Source organism: Papio anubis, chromosome 1 (assembly GCF_008728515.1).
Source record: "Papio anubis isolate 15944 chromosome 1, Panubis1.0, whole genome shotgun sequence".
NCBI lineage: Eukaryota > Metazoa > Chordata > Mammalia > Primates > Cercopithecidae > Papio > Papio anubis.
Window position 1 is genome coordinate 142,627,107 of NC_044976.1, and position 18,508 is coordinate 142,645,614.

At 35.0% G+C, this 18,508-nt stretch overlaps 1 protein-coding gene and 1 long non-coding RNA gene across 5 annotated transcripts in view; one reads left to right on the plus strand and one right to left on the minus strand.

Moving 5' to 3' along the window:
- Nucleotides 1-15,891, minus strand: part of LYPLAL1 (lysophospholipase like 1) — a 39,019-nt gene extending 23,128 nt beyond the window's left edge. For 2 of the 4 annotated variants that reach the window (XM_003893096.4, XM_021927128.2), the window contains exons 1-2: nucleotides 15,754-15,891; nucleotides 10,461-10,560 (exon numbers count right to left, since the gene is read on the minus strand). In XM_003893096.4, coding sequence (XP_003893145.1) covers nucleotides 10,461-10,560; nucleotides 15,754-15,844 — 191 coding nt within the window. In that variant the 5' untranslated portion in view covers nucleotides 15,845-15,891. Of the gene's footprint in view, nucleotides 1-10,460; nucleotides 10,561-12,990; nucleotides 13,042-15,408 lie in introns of all 4 variants that reach the window. The other 2 variants (XM_021927127.1, XM_009187187.2) reach the window with 2 other exon arrangements.
- Nucleotides 15,892-15,938: 47 nt separating this feature from the next.
- Nucleotides 15,939-18,508, plus strand: part of LOC116270512 — a 209,179-nt gene continuing 206,609 nt past the window's right edge. The window contains exon 1 of the long non-coding RNA XR_004178567.1: nucleotides 15,939-16,270. This is a non-coding gene — a long non-coding RNA (uncharacterized LOC116270512). The remainder of the gene's footprint in view (nucleotides 16,271-18,508) is intronic.

Genomic DNA, 18,508 nt, shown 5'->3' on the forward strand with positions numbered 1-18,508 from the left:
CTTAAAAAATATTTTTGGAATTCTAATTAATATTGCGTTATTGTCTGAGAATTACATTTTATGACATAAACCTGTGAGGAGGGCAGATTTTTGCAGACTGAGCTTTTCCTTCATTGCTCTTTATCCAGGCTCTCCTACTATAAAATCTTGCACCAACTCTATAGTAGGACTCCTACAGAGCACAAATTATCCCACAACCCCATATGCCTTCTGACCTCAGAAGCTGTGTGGCTCTAGAAAGGTAGATAAATTGGAATTAGAAGGGGAGAGAAGGCAGAAAGCATTCAAACCTTCCTCATCCCAGAATCCCTGAAAATGAGAGTAGATGTTTTCCAAATAGTCATTGTCAGACAAAATGAAACCCCAAATTGTAGTCAAACTGTCACTAAAATCACGGTGAAGTTCTAAATCAAAATATCAAAAATACAACACTCACTTTAAAATTCAAATGAGCCTGTTACCCTTTTGGATTGTTTCTACTTCCCTTTTCATTTGACGCTGCTATTTCTGTGCTTATTTGTCTGTCTAAATACTTAAATAAGGATGATATCATAGGCTAAAATGTGAATCATTCTGGGAACTCAGCCATTAATGGAAAAAAGTGACATTCACTTAACTTTTCTTTTCTTGACAATACCTTAATTAGAGATAGATGCTCAGTAGAGGTAGAATCCCAATGTAAGTATTTTACTAATGTGGTAGCTAAGAAAATTAAAATTCTCTTCAAACGGAGTAATTGAGAAAAGTTAACAGACAAAAATAATTTAGAACTTTCTTGCTAAGAAAGCATAACCAAGAATGTATAAATCTCCTAAAATGTTAGAATAACATTTAAATAAAATATAAAAGTTTGTTTTTTAAACAGCTAAAAACTGTCACATATGTTATACTCATTCACCTTCTTCCTCAAATAAATCACTTTATTAGCTGGTATAAAACTCCTCAGACATTACCACAATAAATAAATATGTTTGGCAAAGAACATCTGTGTGGTTCCTAAGTTAATCAATCAATCAACTCATTACACATTGGTAAAATACTAAGCTAGAATAAACTGTCCAAGGTTTAAAAAAAAGAGTTGACATTCAGCTTCATACCAAGTTGTTTTTGATCTGTATTGCCTTAAAGTCATAAAATCCAAAGGTCATTCATAACCTTTAAATTAACAAACTGGCACCAGTCTTCTTCTTTATCCTCATTTCATACCACTTCTCCCACCATTCACTAGGTTCCAGTCACATCTGTCACTTCCTTTTCTTCAAATAGGACAAGCTCATTATTAGTTGAGTGACTTTGCATCTGATATCCCCACTACTTAGAGGGCTCTTTGCAACATTTCTGCATGGTGGGCTCTGACTGTTCATTTAGGTCTCAGCTCAAGTGTCACCTTCTCAGGGGAGCTTCTTTGACTCTCCAACTGAAAATATACCTCCCTTTTATCCCACAACACACACATATACTCGCTATCCCATTATTCTATTTAACAGTCTTAATACCATTTATCACTATTTGAAATTATTACATTTAATTTCCCTTTATTTTCTGTCTCTACATAAGCTCACTGAGAGCAGGGACTTTATCCTTTCCACAGACATAGCCCAGGTGCTAAGAACAAAGCCTGACATAGAAGAGATGCTAAATATCTGCTGAACAAATTTCAGTAATCATTTGTGTCACTTGGGAATAATTTGTGTCAGCTAGAAATAACCATGTCTAAAATTATTTTATTTTTGCTTCGAACATATTTTGACTTTAACTCTTGTAAAATCTACACTGTGATTTGTAGAAAACAGTCCATTTTTGTTCCTTTTTTAAAAAACCATATCTAGGAAAACTTTTTCATACTAGTGCATATTTAAACATACCTAATACTTACCAAAGAAGTACATTATTTCTTCAAAGTAGCTGTTTTTAGTAGGGTTCCTTACTAGCATACTTGTAGTACAGATTTACCGTTATCAGGAGAGGGCTCTCCTACTATCATGCTTCAGATAGAAATCCTAAGTGATGGAGTAAAGAGGAATTCAATTGTTTACGATGCCTAAATAAAAAGTGCCTAGTTTATTTTAGAATAGATATTTACTGAAAAATACAAACATGGCCTTTATGTGGAAAAACAGTGAATCCAAAAGTATAGGCACTATGCAAATCTTATTACTTTTATAACTTTTTAAAACACCAAAAGAAACTATATTATCATATAAATCATAAGTGGCTTGTTAAAAAGTATTTTTAAATGGAAATTCTGATAATAAACACAAACTAAGAAAATCTCTAATTGTAAATATAGCTAAAGCATGTCACAGAAATAAAAATCTTTATTGGGCACTTGAATTAAAGAGTCCAAATTACCACAGTGGAAAAAAAAAAAAAAAAAAAAGCAGTATTTTCCATCTAAATCAACACAGCAAACTAATTGCTGAGTTTTACTGAATATGACCCTACCTTAGCTGATTTAAAACATCTATTAAATATAGTTGAGGAAAATGGATACCTTATAATCAAAATGGTAATTCACAATTTAATCAAAACATGCTTATATGCTGTAATAGACCACAACTGAGTAAATACAATAAACTATTGTTCTCCTCTTAAGCTCTTTACAATATGGTTGACTGTTGAAAACAAAAATTATAACCTTGTTTGGTACAGTTTTCAATGTATGCAGACAAAATACATATGAAAACTATAACATACACAAGATGAGGATAAAGGGACCTATATAGTTACAAGGAAAAAAAAAAAACCAACAAAGAACTCTAAGTAGGTAAAAAATCTGTGCTATGTACATCATAATCCCTATGGCAATCAGAAAAAAATAAAGCAAAATGGTGTATTAAAAAATGAATAATTCAGTAGAAAGTATAAAACGGAAACAGAGGAATGAAAAGCAGTAGACCTAAATTCAAGATGTAAATTGCTTAAACAAATCACTTGGAAGACAAATTATCAGCTTGGTTACAGATGAAAACAAAGCCCAGCTACGTGTTGTCTATAAGAAATCCACTTTAAATATAATGATATAGGTAGGTTAAAAGCAAAAGAATGGAAAAAGACATACTGTACAGCTCTAATCAAAAGGTAAAAGGATGAAAAGTGTCATGTAAACAGTAAGCATAGGGAAGTTGAGATATATTATATTTTTATTAAACACAGCAGAGTATTACCACAAATTAAAAAGGAACATTTTATAGATAAAAGTAGCCATAAAAAGACAATAATACTACATGAATATGCACCTAATAATATAGCCCAAAAATACATAAAGAGAAAACTGACAGAACTAAAGGGAGAAACAGACCAACCTACAATCATAGAGATTTTAATACCCATCCCTTGGTAACTAACAGAACAACTTAGAAAAGTAATCACTAAGAACATACAGAATTAGCGTGATGCTTTCAAACACCGTGAACCATTAACATTTATAGAACACGACACACAGAAATGCACAGTAACAGTCACCAAGATAGACCATATGCAAAGCCATAAAAAGGTCCCAATGAGTATCAAAAAGAAGAAAATCATACAGGCTATTTTCTCTAACAATAATGAAATGAAACTAGATATCAGCAGTAATAAGAATATCTAGAAGAGCTCCAAATATCTGGAAAGAACATATTTCTAAATAACTCCTGGGTTAATGAGGACCCAGAACTTAAGGGTTATTTGGGTCCCATGGGTTATATAGGTCCCAGAACTATATTTTCGGTAACTGGCCAGAGTAATACCTTCCATCCCACATACCCTTCTTACAGTGTAACTCTGTCTGACACTTCATCAAGAAACAGAAGTCTATGTTTTCTCCGCTTGATTCTACGGAGTCTTTTAACTAATGAGGGAAGAGAACTATGTTACTGCTAACACTAGGTCTATAGGTCTGGTTCTCTTTAGACACTTGCTCTTGGAATCCAGCCTCCATGCTGCCAGGAAGCCCAAGATACTACATGGTGAGGTCTCACAAAAGTGTTACAGTAATAAGACCAAAGGAAGGTCCCAGTTATATCCAGTTCCTAGCAATCACATGACGAGTCATCACCAGTCTTCAAGTTTCGCCATAGGAGAGGCCCCAGATCAAGTCATAACCACTGCCCCCTTTCTGAATTCTTAGCCCACAAAATTTGTGAACGTAACAAAACTATTATTATTTGGGGTGGTCTGTTATACAAGTACAGCAATGGGACCATGAAGATTTGAAAACATTTCAATACAAATAAAAAGAGAGAGAAAAAATTAGTGGAACTTAGCTAAAGTAATATTAGTGAGAAATGTATAGATTTAATGTAAATAGAAGAAAATAGAAATATAAGAATAGCTATAAATGAAATAGAAAGCAATTAAGAGAGAAAATAAGAAAGCCAAAGTTGGTTCTATAAAAGCTTAATAAAATTGGTAACCTCTTGGTAAGATGAACCATGAAAAAAAAGAGAAAATATACAAATTATTACCAGTAATGAAATAAAAGGTATCAACAACAAATCATAAAAGCATTAAAAGGAAATATCATGAACATCTTTGTGTCAATAAATTTGACAAATCAGAAAAAAGATACAAACTTCATAAGAAACACAAATTATCAAAACTGGCATAAAAATAAATATAAAATCTGAATATCTTGGTTTCATGAAAGAAATTGAATTCATTACCCAAACCTTCATACAAGGAAATCTCAGGTTCAGGTAATTTCACTAGTAAATTTTATCAAATATTTAAGGAAGAAATAACATAAACTCAGACACAGAGAAGGGAATCCTTCCCAATGCTTTTAAGAGACTAGCATAACCCTGATGATAAAGTTTTTCAAAGGCATTAAAGAAAATCACAGAACAATATTCCTCAAGAACACAGACATAAAATTCTTTACCAAAGTATTAGCAAAACGAATTTAGATACATATAAAAAGGATAATACATTACAAAAGGGTTTATCTCAGGAATGTAAGGTTGGTTTAAGACTTGGAAATCCATTAATGTAATTCATTGTGTTAACAAAATGAAAGATAAAAACCATGACTACTTCAAAGGACACAGAAAAGCATTTGATAAATTCACAAAGAAACCTCTCAGCTAATTAGGCAAAGAAATGTCCTCGATATTAAAAAAAAGGCATATATACAAAAAAACCCCTAGGACTAACATCGTACTTAACAGTGAAATACTGAACACTTCCCCTCTAAGATTACACAGGAAGGAAGTACTCATTTCTATTTAACATGGTACTGGAAGTTCAAACAAGTTCAAAAAAGCAAGACAATGAAATAAAATGCATATACAAAATTCATAAGGAATATACTAAATAAGTACTAGAAATAAGTGAATTTAGAAAGATAGCAGGATACAGGACAAAATAAAATAAAAAAGTAAATTTATTTCTCTGTACTAACAACAATTTAAAAATTAAATTTTTTAAAATTCCATTTACAATAACATGAGGAAACAAAATACTTGTAAACAAATTTAGCAAAAGACTGCTACACTAAAAACTCCAAATCACTTCTGAGAGAAATTAATAAAGACCTAAATAAATGGTGAGACATACCATGTGTATGTATTAGAAGGCATCTATTTTCTCTAAATCAAACTAGATTCCATGCAATTTCAATCAAAATCCAAACAGGTGTTTTGTAAAACTGAAGAGCAGGTTCTAAAATTTACACGTAAATGCAAGTAACATAGAATGGGCAAAAGTTACACCACTTGGTTTCAAAATTTTCTATACAGCTGTGATAATTAAAACAATTTTATACTACTATAAGATTAGACCAACAGACCAATGGAATAGATCTAGATAAGAATTCAAATTATGCTCACAAAAAGACTTGTAACAAGAATATTTATGGTAGCATTATTCATTAGCTCTCCAAACGTGCAACAACAGTAAAATAAATAAATAAATTGTGGTATATTTATACAATACCTACTTAGAAGTTTTAAAATTGAACTATTGATACACACATCACACATATAGATGAACCCCAAAAATACCAAGTTGAATAAAAGAAGCCAGACACAAGATTACATTAAATCATTTCACTAAATGACTCAATTTAACTGAAATTCAAGAACAAGCCAAACTATATTATAGTAATAGATATCCAAACAATAATAAATGATACGGGAATTGACTTGAAAGAAGCACGAGGAAACTTTCTGCAGTGATGAGAATCTTCTCCAACTTAATTGAGGTAAATAGGTGCATAAAGTTACCAAAATTCTCTGTACTATAATTTATCAAAATTAACTATGCACATACAATTTTTGTATTTCACGGTAATTTTAAAGAAACATGTTAGAACTTATGTCCACAAGATGTCATTAAGAATGTGAAAATGCAAACCACAAAGAGAAGGTATTTGTATTCATATATCCAACAATAATAATAAACTGTAGCCAAAAAACTATAGAGCTCCAACAAATCAATAGAAAAAGATGACCAAATAAAAAGAATGGGCAAATAATCTGAGTGGGTATTTCTTTTGAGGATATTTAAATGCTCAATAAGCATATGAAACAGTGTGGAACATAATTAGCATTAAAGAAATATTAATTAAAAGCACAATAAGATACCATTACACATCTACTGGTTTGGCTAAAATTAAAAAGACAATGGAAAGTGTTCAGGAGGATGTGAGATAAATGGGAATATTGAATACTGCTGGCGAGGCTGTCAACTGTTACAGCCTCTCTGGAAATAGGTTTGGCATTGTGTACCAAAGTTAATAAAGCTTAACCTGCTTTTATACATTTCATTTTCACTCATTTCTATAAATACTGGCTTGGGTAAAGCCACATAATAGTAAGCATCATTTCCATGTAACGGGAGACTAGATACATTCTAGGACAAAACTGGCCAACTAACAGGCAGGTAAACCCTGAAAATCATTTACATGCCATCAATTGAATGATTTTACAAGCCAAGTAATATCTTCAGTATACCCTATAGGAATAACATAATCCATGAAATATCTGTAGTAGAGAAAAACTTACAGGTTTACAAGTGGTAAAAGAAAAAAAACAGGAGAGAGAATAAATACCAGAAATGTGGACAATATTGGAAAGATGTAGCAAAATATTAAAGCATGAAATCTTGATAAATTTTTGAAAAGGCTGTTAAAATTCATTTTTATCCTGAACCAATCACATTAAAAAGAGTGAGAGTTAAGGAAGGCACGTATCTATCACATGCCTCCTTTAGATGTCACCGGAAAGGTAGCAAGCAAGGTAGATGACACCAGAGTCTCTCTTATTAGCAGCACAAGAAACACTGCCATAATAGATGGAAGGTAGCAACTATCCTTACAACCCCAAATGAAGCCATATTATGCTACAAAAGCAAGGACAATAAATCTATGCCCAAACTGCTTGCCTAAACAGGGTCATGTGTTAGGAACATCAATCAGAAGTCTTAAAACAGCAAAGTACACCATGAATGTCAGAGCATTCTAATAAAATACTATCAAACAGCATTCTGAAGTGTGGAAACCAATTAAAAGCTGTAGACTTAATGACACCGCAGCACTCCTCAATTTGAGACTCATTAGTTAAAAGTGGCCCATAATCTTGTGCTCACTCAATTAATCTATTACTGGGTCATGCCCTAGGACAAGTAACTGCAACCCCTTATGAACAACAATTCTTAGATTATTTACCACAACAAAACATGCTTTTTAAAACCTCACATAGGCATAAACTATTATACAATTAAAATATTAGTATTATATATAAATACCTGCAATTACTCATTCTTATTACACTATTTTAAATTATAACAAGCAAATATTATAAGACATTTATTTGATATTCACTAAACATCTATTTGTCAGGTTCTATGCTAAGTGCTTAGAGATACTGTATCCTTTAGTGTCTGTAGGAATACAGAAGTATCATATAAACTGCTCTAGAAAATTAGTCTAGCACAAGGTAGGAAAAAATCAGCCAACTGTAATATACTAAGTATGATATTATCTCTCTTAACTGACCTCCATTGAACTGCCTTACAGTATTAACCAAACCCATGTGTTCCTATAGCTAATGCTCATGGAAGACCAAATGGTCCAGATCAAGAGGCTTCATTCTTGTACACCCTCACACTTTCACTCCCACAAATTGAGCCTTATGCTTTTTATGCTTACCAAGAGTCAACTATGTTTGTTCTCAAATTTGTTTATGCCAGCTTCATTTTCTATTGTAATTAAATAATTTAATATTTAAAGTAATGTGTTGGAAATCTTCTATGTTTCGCTACTAATAACTGAAAACTTGAGCAAACCAATAAGTATTGTATGCATAAGTAAAAATGATGACTTAATCTAGAACAGTGGCTCCGAATATATTGTATACGGGAACTCCTCTTTAAGGTCTAAAACTAAGCTGTAGAAAACGGAAGCCCCCACCACATAAGGTTATGAAGCACGTAAATGTAGCCAATGCAACTTGAGGAACTTAATTTTTACTATTATTTAACTTAAGTGTAATTAGCCAGCATCAGAAGTAAGATATGTAGTACATGTAAAACACATGCCAAAATTTGAAAATTTAGTGTGAAAATATAAAATATCACTGTAACAATTTTATACCAATTACATGTTGAATATTTTGAATATACTGGGTTAAATAAAATATATTATTAAAATTTTACATATTTCTTCCTTTTTATAATGTGGTATCAAGAAAATTTTAATTTATTTGTAGCTCATATTACACTTCTGTTGGTGAATACGGTCTAAAATGTTTGATGATCTGTCCAAATAGCTATTGATTATAAAACTGTATCACAAAAAGTTACTATGAAGCTGGCTAGTCCAATGATTTCATATTTTACTAAATCACAACAGCAACCACAAATAATGCTTAGTGCACACGGAGATTTCTGGATTTTCTGAAATATCTCTGGCCTGAAGTTTGAGAAATACTGTCTAGAATTCCTATCACAATTGGTAATGACATGAAATTCTTAAGATAAAAAACATTAATTCCTAGAATAAGGTTTTCAATGGTCTTATGATTAATCAGACAATTGTATTTATATTTAGGCAGAAATGAACTTCTTTCCTCCCTGCAGAAATACCACTATGTTTCTTCCTTCCAACTCAACTACCCTAAAAATCAGTAACAACAAGCTCTTTTGACATTTTCAAAGACATGCAATTTAGAGCACAGAAATAACCACTGGTGATTGGGTCTTTCAACTACACTACCAAACTTTTGAATTCTACTAAAATTACATTTAAATAATAACTCCTTTGAGTCTTCAGCCTTACCTTATCATTTTGTTCTCCCTTTTTCAATTCTATCAATTAAAGTAAGTAAATTCTTATTAGTTCATATAAAAATGTCCTTGAAGTTCTGGTTTTATTTCTCTTTAATACTAAGTTAACGGAAATATAAAGCAAGGCATTTGCATAGTGTGCCTGATAAGAAAAAATCAAGAACAGGCTGGGTGCAGTGGCTCCTGCCTGTTATACCAGCACTTTTTGGGAGGCCGAGGTGAGTGGATCACCTCAGGTCAAGAGTTCCAGACCAGCCTAGCCAACATGGCAAAACCTTGTCTTTAAAATTAGCTAGGCGTGGTGTCACACGCCTGTATTCTCAGTTACTCAGGAGGCTGAGGCAGGAGAATCCTTTGAATTCAGGAGGCAAAGGCTGCAGTGGGCCAAGACTGTACCACTGCACTCCAGCCTGGGCAACAGAGCGAGACTCTGTCTCAGAAAAAAAAAAAAAGAAAAAAAAAATCAAGAACAGATTATGAGAAATCAGATTGGGGTGTAGCTCCACACATCATTTCACTTAACCAAAAAAAATCCCCAATACTTGATTTACAGCATGTGTTCCGAATAAAAGACTATGCAGATGTTAATTTAATGTTTACAAAGAGCGGTTTGACCTCAAAACTATAGCAGTTTTATTACTGTGAATTTTGTTGCACACACCTACAGGTTACATAACCTAAATATTTATTAAGTAGTCAATTCCATCTTCCTATTCTGGTTTACTGATTAAAAAAGCATAACATTGTTTCTTAATAATCCTTTTAAATGTGGAAAGAATGCCATAAAACCCTTTTCCAGAGATTATGAACTCTGGCTTAACTAAATTATTAGAAAGATTATACTTGTTGGAGTTATTAAGTTTCCTTTTGGGGTGAATGTAGGGAAGAAGAAAGTATGAAAGTTGAGCAATCTGCAGGGCAAGAGGAAGCAGAGTTACATAAGCCATGCTTGGGACACAGTTTAAATTCAGAGCTTTAGGGAATGCTTTACAGAGAGGGAATAAATTACTCACCTGACAAAACTTGGTCCAACAGTGTCACTGCAATAAAGGATACATTCTGGGGACAAAGTACTCTAATTTAAAGTATCTTAAATACAAAATCAAGCTTAAAGAACTCCTAGCTGGCACATCTCTTTACATATATTTTATGCCACAGAGTTATATTGACAAGTGAGATAAATTACTACATACCTGGGAGGAGCTGTTGGATAAATAATTTTTATGTGTTGGAATGTTAAATCTTGATTTAAAACCTGCTTGATCCACATTCTTAATCTTTGTCCAGAATCACCTGATGAATCACAAAATCAAGATTAAAATAAATATTTTAGTAATACAATGCATTTCAAAGCAGTCTAAAACTTTTATGTCACACAGAGGATGGAATAAGGAAAAAACCTACATACATAATAATAACTGAATAGAAACTGACTTATTAATATGAATTAACTAACCAGGTCTCAGTAACTAGCATTAATTTTGATTATTTTACTCCTGGCTTCACCATTGATTACTCTGAAGATCTTGTTTAAGCTTAAGTTTTAAGTTTCCTAATTGTTTAGTGGGTACTACAGGAATAAATAAATTGATTTTTCTAAAAAAAAATTATTTCTGTATTTATATGTGATTTTTAAGTCATTTATCTTATTCTTAACAGTAATAAATTCCTAAAGTGATTGTTAAACTTCTGTAGTTAGAAGAACCTAATATAATTTTCTTGGTTTAAAAAAAGTCCAAAAGGTATACTCAATGTAATTTTAACTTGAAGAAATCATAATTTAATTTTGACAACATGTTTGCATGATCCAAAAGAATGATTATCTACTCCAAAGCTGATAAGTAATAAAAAATCATACAAATATTAATATATATGTATTTACACAAAAAATGGAAGGAAATAGAAGTCCATCTTATGGAGTCTTGAGGAGGAAATTAAGAGGTCACAACTTTAATTTTTTCATCAATTAACTCATTGAGGTGTCAGTTCAAAAACTGTCTATTGAATCCCTATTAATGTGTCAAACACTGTGTTCACCGCTAGAGAGGCAATGATGGCGGGGTAAGGGAGTAATAGAGTCCATATTCTTATGGAGTCTGTAGCATATTGCGAAAAACAGAAATTAGTCAAAAAATCACACAAATAAATGTGAAAGGCAAATGTAATTGCTTCAAAGATGAGACACTTGCTGCTGCAAGGATTTATTATATTCAGAATTGACTGGCTTATGGAGTTCAAGGATAAATGCACTAGCCTATAAACTATGCAAGACGAAGTTTATTATGTATTTTATCTGAGTTATTTGTTCACATAGTGCCTAGAACAGGACTGACAAAAATTGGGTATCCAAAGATAGTTGCTGAATGGTTTGAACTAAAGTCTACAGGACGGTGAGAAGTGCAGGGCAGAAGCAAAAAGTATCCCAGGCCAAGGAAAGGGCAGGTGCCAATATTCTGGACAAGAAGGAGCAGTAAGACATGTAAGAACTGAAAAGCAGAGAATGAAAAGAAGAGCAGTGTCTATAAAATGAGACCAGAGAAACTGTAGGAACCTGACAAATCTGTTCATGGAGAAGCCATGAATATTTCTGACAGAAAGGTTGGCATGATTCTAAAGGATCAATCTGGAAAATGTGTCAAGACAGAATTGAAAGAGAGCAAAAGTAGATGTACAGAGATCAGTTAGGAAACTATTGTTCATGCTTAGACTAGGGTGATGATATAGATAGAAACAGATATTAAAGAAATTTAGGTGGTAAAATTAATAGAGATTGGCAATGGATTTGTTATGAAGGGTCAATAGTGAAAGATTTCATGGATGACTAACAGGCTTTTGACCAGAGTAACTGGGTGAACAATAATACTAGACACCTGCCTAGGCAGGAAACATAAGCAACAGGCATACACAGGTTGAGTGTGAGGTGCCTCTTTGTAATGCATACAAGGTCTAATACCATGGGTTGGTTGAGCAGCTATGGACAGGTAGAGGGGAGGACAAAATCCAATCTAGGGTCCTTAAGGAGGATAAGCTAACAATGAGTTTCACATTATTAAAAAGTCCTTTCTTAAAGAGAAGGGAAAAATATGGGGAAGAGACCTTACATGGCCCACAAAAGCTAAAATGCTTACCTGACTTTTTACTGAAAGTTTGCCAACCCCTGCCCTATACTACCTGGATGTCAGTACCCTCTTGGATATCCCTTCCTATTCTTCTCACTCCAGGCACACTAGCCTTACTGCTGTCCCTTGAACATGTCAAGGAACCTACCCTGGGACCTCCAACTTGGCTTTTCCTTTGTCTAAACAGTCTAACCCAATATCTACATTATTCTCATCACCTAAGTCTAGCTGTAAAGTTTCATCTTCTGTCATCTTTGCAGTGAGGCATATCCTGACTACTTTATTTAAAATTGTAACACTGTTCCAACTCCTTATCTAAGGAAGCATTCCCTTATCCTGCTTTCTTTGCTTCCATAAAACTGACTACCTTCTACTATAGTATTTATTTATTTCATTAGAACATAAGCTCCATGAGAGCAGTGATTTGTTTTGTTCATTGCTATATGATCAGAGCACAGAACAGTGCCTTACTCATGGAGGCTGTGATATAGTTCTTGAATGAATGGATTCATGAATGAATGTATCAGACAGTTAGATAAACTTGTCTAGAGCTCAAAAATAGAATCTATGAATCTCCATAGAAATTCAAACATTCTGTTGTTACCTATACACCGGCGACACAAATGGGTATCTCTAGGAGACTTCTGTGATTAGCCTAGGGAGAAAAATGTAGAGTGAAAAACCTTGAACCAAATTTAGAGAAACCCCATCATTAATGGCCAGGTAGAGGAGGATGAGTCTGCAAAAGAAACCAGAAGGAGCAAATCAAGATAGAAAAAGAACCAGGAGAGTTTTTTGAGAAGAAAGCTGAATGTGGATGACAGTTCACATAAGAGGAAGACTGAAAATGTCCATTACATTGAGTGACACAGAGCTTGAGCTTACTGGTGACTTTACCAAGAAGCTACTTAGTCAACTTGCTGAGCCTTACTACACAAGAAGAAAGCCATAAACAAGACGCATGGTTTGGGCTTTGTGGACCTAATAGGTTAGTGTGGAATACAGACATTACGTTACATAATTACAAGTATGATGACTACTACTGAAAGAAGAACCAGTGTCCTATGGGAGCAAATAAGAGTGAATTAATCTGATCTGAGAGACTGAACAAAACTAATTAACCTATCATTTATTTTTATCATCTTAAAAGAAGGTCCGTCTTTAGTACTTTATTAATAGAAAAGGCTCAAATTAAGTTGGCTATATATAATTTACACTCCCATATGTTCTTCTATGGCTGCTATCTCCTAGAAGAAAATCTCAAGCTTTTAAGGTTTTTTATTTGAAAAAACAAAATATGTCTTTAATAACATTTTTTCAGCCTTGAAGAGTAAGAATGAAGCTGCAAAACAACATCTATGCATTCACAATGTCCACTTTTTAAAAAGCTAGTACCTTATTCCATAGTAAAACTGTTAAAACTGGTTAACAGTATGGTAAAACTGAGTGTGATTAAACTGTTAGAATTGCTTTGCCCATATTCTAATTAAGCAGAAACCAAACATCTCCTATAACATAACCGCATATATTAAAGTTTAATGTAAAATCACTAGCTGCTAAAGACCTACTGGATGATAAAGACCTACTCCTAATGATAAAGATGATAAAGACCTACTCCCAATAAGGTTTTATTTACTTCAATGGATATTTAAACATATAGGAATCACATTATACTCGCATACTTGGCAGAATTCTTTGCATAAATTCTTGGTTCAAAGTGCAAAGGAAAAAATACATACATACATGACTCTGAATTTTAGAGACATATCATTACAGGTTATAAAAATGTAATCTGAAATTTTAAAAAAAGGATAGTTACTTTTAGCAAAGAGGTCCAGGGGAAAAAAGAACATAGTCTAGGAGTTCTTCCTAAATATAATGAGAATTGATTATGAGAAAGGGTACAGTGCTGGGGAATTTCTGGGTACTTATAAATGAACACTCTTGGGGCCCTAAATAGTATCACCAGTCTCCTAGTTATTAAGTACCGCTGTCATCTTGCACACTTCACCTTCTAAATGTATGCCAAGTCTTTTCCTTTAAACACTATTGGCCCTCTTCTTCCCTATCTCCAAAACAATACATCCTAGTTCAAGCTTTTTCACCTTACCCCACCAAAGCCCTGAGTTTGAGGTCGGAGAGCTTTGGGTTCTAATCCCAAATCCGCCACTACTCACAGTAACAGCTAAGAGACCTTGGCCAAGCTGCTGAACCTGTCTGGCCTCATTTTCAAAATAAAGAGAATACGTCCCACAATTGCCCTTTTCCAGGTCTCTGCCCAGTACCTTTCCAATTCCCTCCCAATCACAGTCCCTTTTAAGCCTATCCGTCTCGGCTCAAAGACCACTTTCTTCGAAAAGTCTGACAAGCTTTTCATCTTCCAAATGCCTTAATAATGCCTAACCACATTTTTTTCTCTTACAATTCACTTGGCAGGAAACCACGCACCGTCTTGTGATCTTCCATGCACTGCTGACTCAAACTAATTGGATTGTTTTTGTTTTTAACTTTAGGTAGGCCCCCTGAGGACACCGGCTGCATCTCATTTCTTTAAAAAACATTTCCTGAGAGCTTACCCTGGGCCAAGCACTGGGGGTGCAAAGATTGACACAAGGGCCCTTACTCTCACAATCCAGTGAAGACTGACAAAAGTGATTACAGATGAGTGTTAAGAAACGATACAGCATTAAGTACACGTTACTAAGGGTAAGCAGTGGAAGATAACCTGCCCCTGGGGCTCCTGCCCCTGTAGTCTATCTTGGAAGTTTAATGACACAGGCGGGAAAGGGGAAGGAAGGAAAGAGAAGCAGGAAAAAGGAAAGGGAGAGAAAACACTCCAACCATGGCACAGTGGGTTACAGAAAAGAGATACTCTGTAAACAGTATCTAAGATTAACTGTGAATCTCAATTGTCTACATTAGTATGGGAGCCTGGAGAAAGCAATGGGCAATTACGACTGAAAAATTTCTAGTAGCTGATCATGAAAAACACTAAATAATTTCCCTCTAGCAGAAGACTTACCTTACTAACTTGCTCTGTTTAAACCTGGGGCGAGGAATGGGGAGGTGGTAAAGGTTGCACTGGAGAGAATGTTGTGTGGATGGAGAGCCGGCTGAGCGGCGGGACATAAGGCCCCAAAGCGAGGGTGGTGGGCCAGTGACCGCCCGATAGAAAGAGGAAGATTAAGGAGAGCTGCTGGGGGCAGGTGGCGCTGCCCGTGCATCCACAGTAGGGGCTGGCGACGGGGGAGCCACCCACTTGGGCCCTATTTGGGCCCGGCGACACCTCCACTTGGGCAATACGGGGGTAACCGAGGGGAAGTTGTTTCCCGAGCTGTAGAAAACCAGGACGTAAAATTGAATCCACCTGAGCCATGTAGGAAGATCAGAGAGGCGCTATGCCTCCCAGTCGGCGACACGATACAGCGCTGCAGAACTGACCCCGACGCAGCCGCCATAGCTGATACCACTGCCAGTCATGCGGCTCCGCCCCAGCGTTGCAGCGCGGGGCCGCGCACGCAAATACGCAGGCACGGGCGGGGGCACGCCCGGGAGTGCGCATGCGCACTGCGGCTGGCCCGCTCTCCGAGGAGCTTTCGATACTTTGGGGTCAAGTTTGAGGCAGTTGTAAGTGTACTGAGTTTAGTTTTGCTAATAATGGTATTCTACGTGTGTCAGCCTCGTATGGACTTCTGTAATGACTAATGGATATGTTTATGCCCTGAGCATTTGCTCTAGGACTTTTAAATGAAATCCCGAAACTCAAGATTACCTTATTTGGAGAAATTATTAGTGTTATTATGTTTAAAATGTAATAGATAGAGCGATATTTTACCTTTCACTTTGGGACTCGCACAGGATGTTTGCAGCTTTTGATACACACGGTAAGGGAAGCGTATAATAATAACTTCGTGTGTCTTATTTTTAATAAATAGTTTACAAAGCAAATCTGATGAGATTCTACCTTATATACCCATTAGAATGGCTCTGTTTTTTTGATTTAAAAAAACAGAAAATAAGTATTGGTGAAGATGTGTAGAAATTAGAAACCTTGTGCATAGCTGATGGGAATGTAAAATGATGTTGCAGCAATAGAAATAAGTTGGTGGTTCCTCAACAAGTTAAACATTGACTTAACATATGATCCAGCAGTTGCACTCCTAGGTTTATGCCCAAAAGAGATGAAAGCAGGAACTCAAACAAATACTTGTACTTCAGTGTTCTATAGCAGCATTATTCACAAGTACCAAAAGGTGGAAACAACTCAAATGTTCATCTACAGATGGAGAGATAAAGAAAATGTGCTATGTACATATTGGAATGGAATATTATTCAGCCTGTAAAAGGAATGCGATTCGGATACATGCCACAACATGGATGAACCTTGAAAACATTATACCAAGTGAAATAAGCCAGACACAAAAGGACAAATAATTGTATGATTCCACTTACATGAGATATCTACAATTGGCAAATGCATAGAGACAGAAAGTAGAGTAGAAATTACCAGGGGCTAAGGGAAGAAGGGGGTTGGGAGGTTGTTGTTTAATGAGTACAGAGTTTCTGCTTAGATAGTGAAACATTTTTAGAAATGGACAGTGATGATGGTTGTACAACATTGTTAATAAGTGCCAGTGAACTGTACACTTAGTAAATTTTATATGTATTTTACCACAATTTAAAAAATACTAAAAAATGGAATTATTTCCTCTATGAAAGCCAAAACATAGATATCTTTTAATACTGAAGGCAGTGGTCCCAGCAGGTTGCTCTTTCCTCATGTAAAATTCAACAAAATAACCCAGTAGAAGCTTAAGTGCCATTAAACACTGGCCTTCCATTCATTGTAGTCTGCATCACGTTTAAGCAACTACAACTTATCTTTTATTTGTTCCAGGTAATGTAGTCACCCTACTTCCAGGTAACTAAACTGTTTACTATCAAACGTCAGTTGCCAAAATCAGCTCTAAGCTATCATAGTGTTGTATTAATACCAGTGCCATCAACCAGAATGGTCCTACATGCCATTAGTTAACCAGATCGAAAAGAAATTCTGAGTCATTTCTCCAAAGCCCGTAGATCTGCAGCTGAGAGTTGTATAAGTGAAATCCCTAAGGAGGACAAATAAGGGTAGGCTGAGCTCTGATAGTCAATTCTTAAAAAGTGCCTCTGTCTTTTGACCTGCCTTCCCCGTGTAAGTTCTAGATAACCTTCCCTAGCCAGGTGAGAAGAGGGCAGTGTTACTAGGAAAGACCACTTGGAGATATGCCAGGGAAGGCTTTGAGTTCTACTCTTAGAACTCCATTTACTACCAGAAAATCTTACTGTACACCACCCCATGCTTTTGAGACAGCAAAAAATCAGAATATAATTATTTAAGAGTAATGATTAATAATAATAATAAGCAACTAATATTCATGGGATTCAGTAGGTCCCAAAAACTGTCATAAATTAATTCCAATAAAACTCACTACTATCACTATCTGCTTTTGTCGACGAGGCTCAAAGAGGTAAGAAACCTGGTTCAAAGTCATAGTGCCAGTCAACTGTAGAACCTGGATTCACATGCTGGACTTGCCTCCAGAGCATAGGTTCTTAACTATTACCCACATGTACACAGGAGTGCACAGAAATAAAGCAAGGGCATGTCCCAACTCTCATTTCAAAAACAAAAGTCTGGAATTTGTACTGTGGGCCTTTAGAATCTCTATTAGTTGTTCCTGTTTTTCTTTAGTTTTCCCCAAGTCTCCTGCTATTAGTTCCTGATTTGTTCTTCCAACTATTCTACCAGTTTAAACAGGTAGATATCAGAAGCAACCTTCTGTATTCTGAATTTCACTGAGAACTCCAGCCTTCCCAGATTCATTATTAGAATGAGCCAGATTCTTCCAAACTTAACTCAAGTGCTATTTTATTTCAAGTGATTCAAATGCTTAGCTATTGTTGCTATTCCTTTCATCTTTATTTGTGTATAGGACAAGCAAAGGTTTTAGATTACTATATTTAGAGATCCCATCTGGTAGGCAAACTGTTGAACAAAAATGTTTTGTTCCTTTCATGTTACTATACTACTTTGAAATGTAATTAAGTTTCAGGATGATTATTCGCTTCTTTTGTGGTGG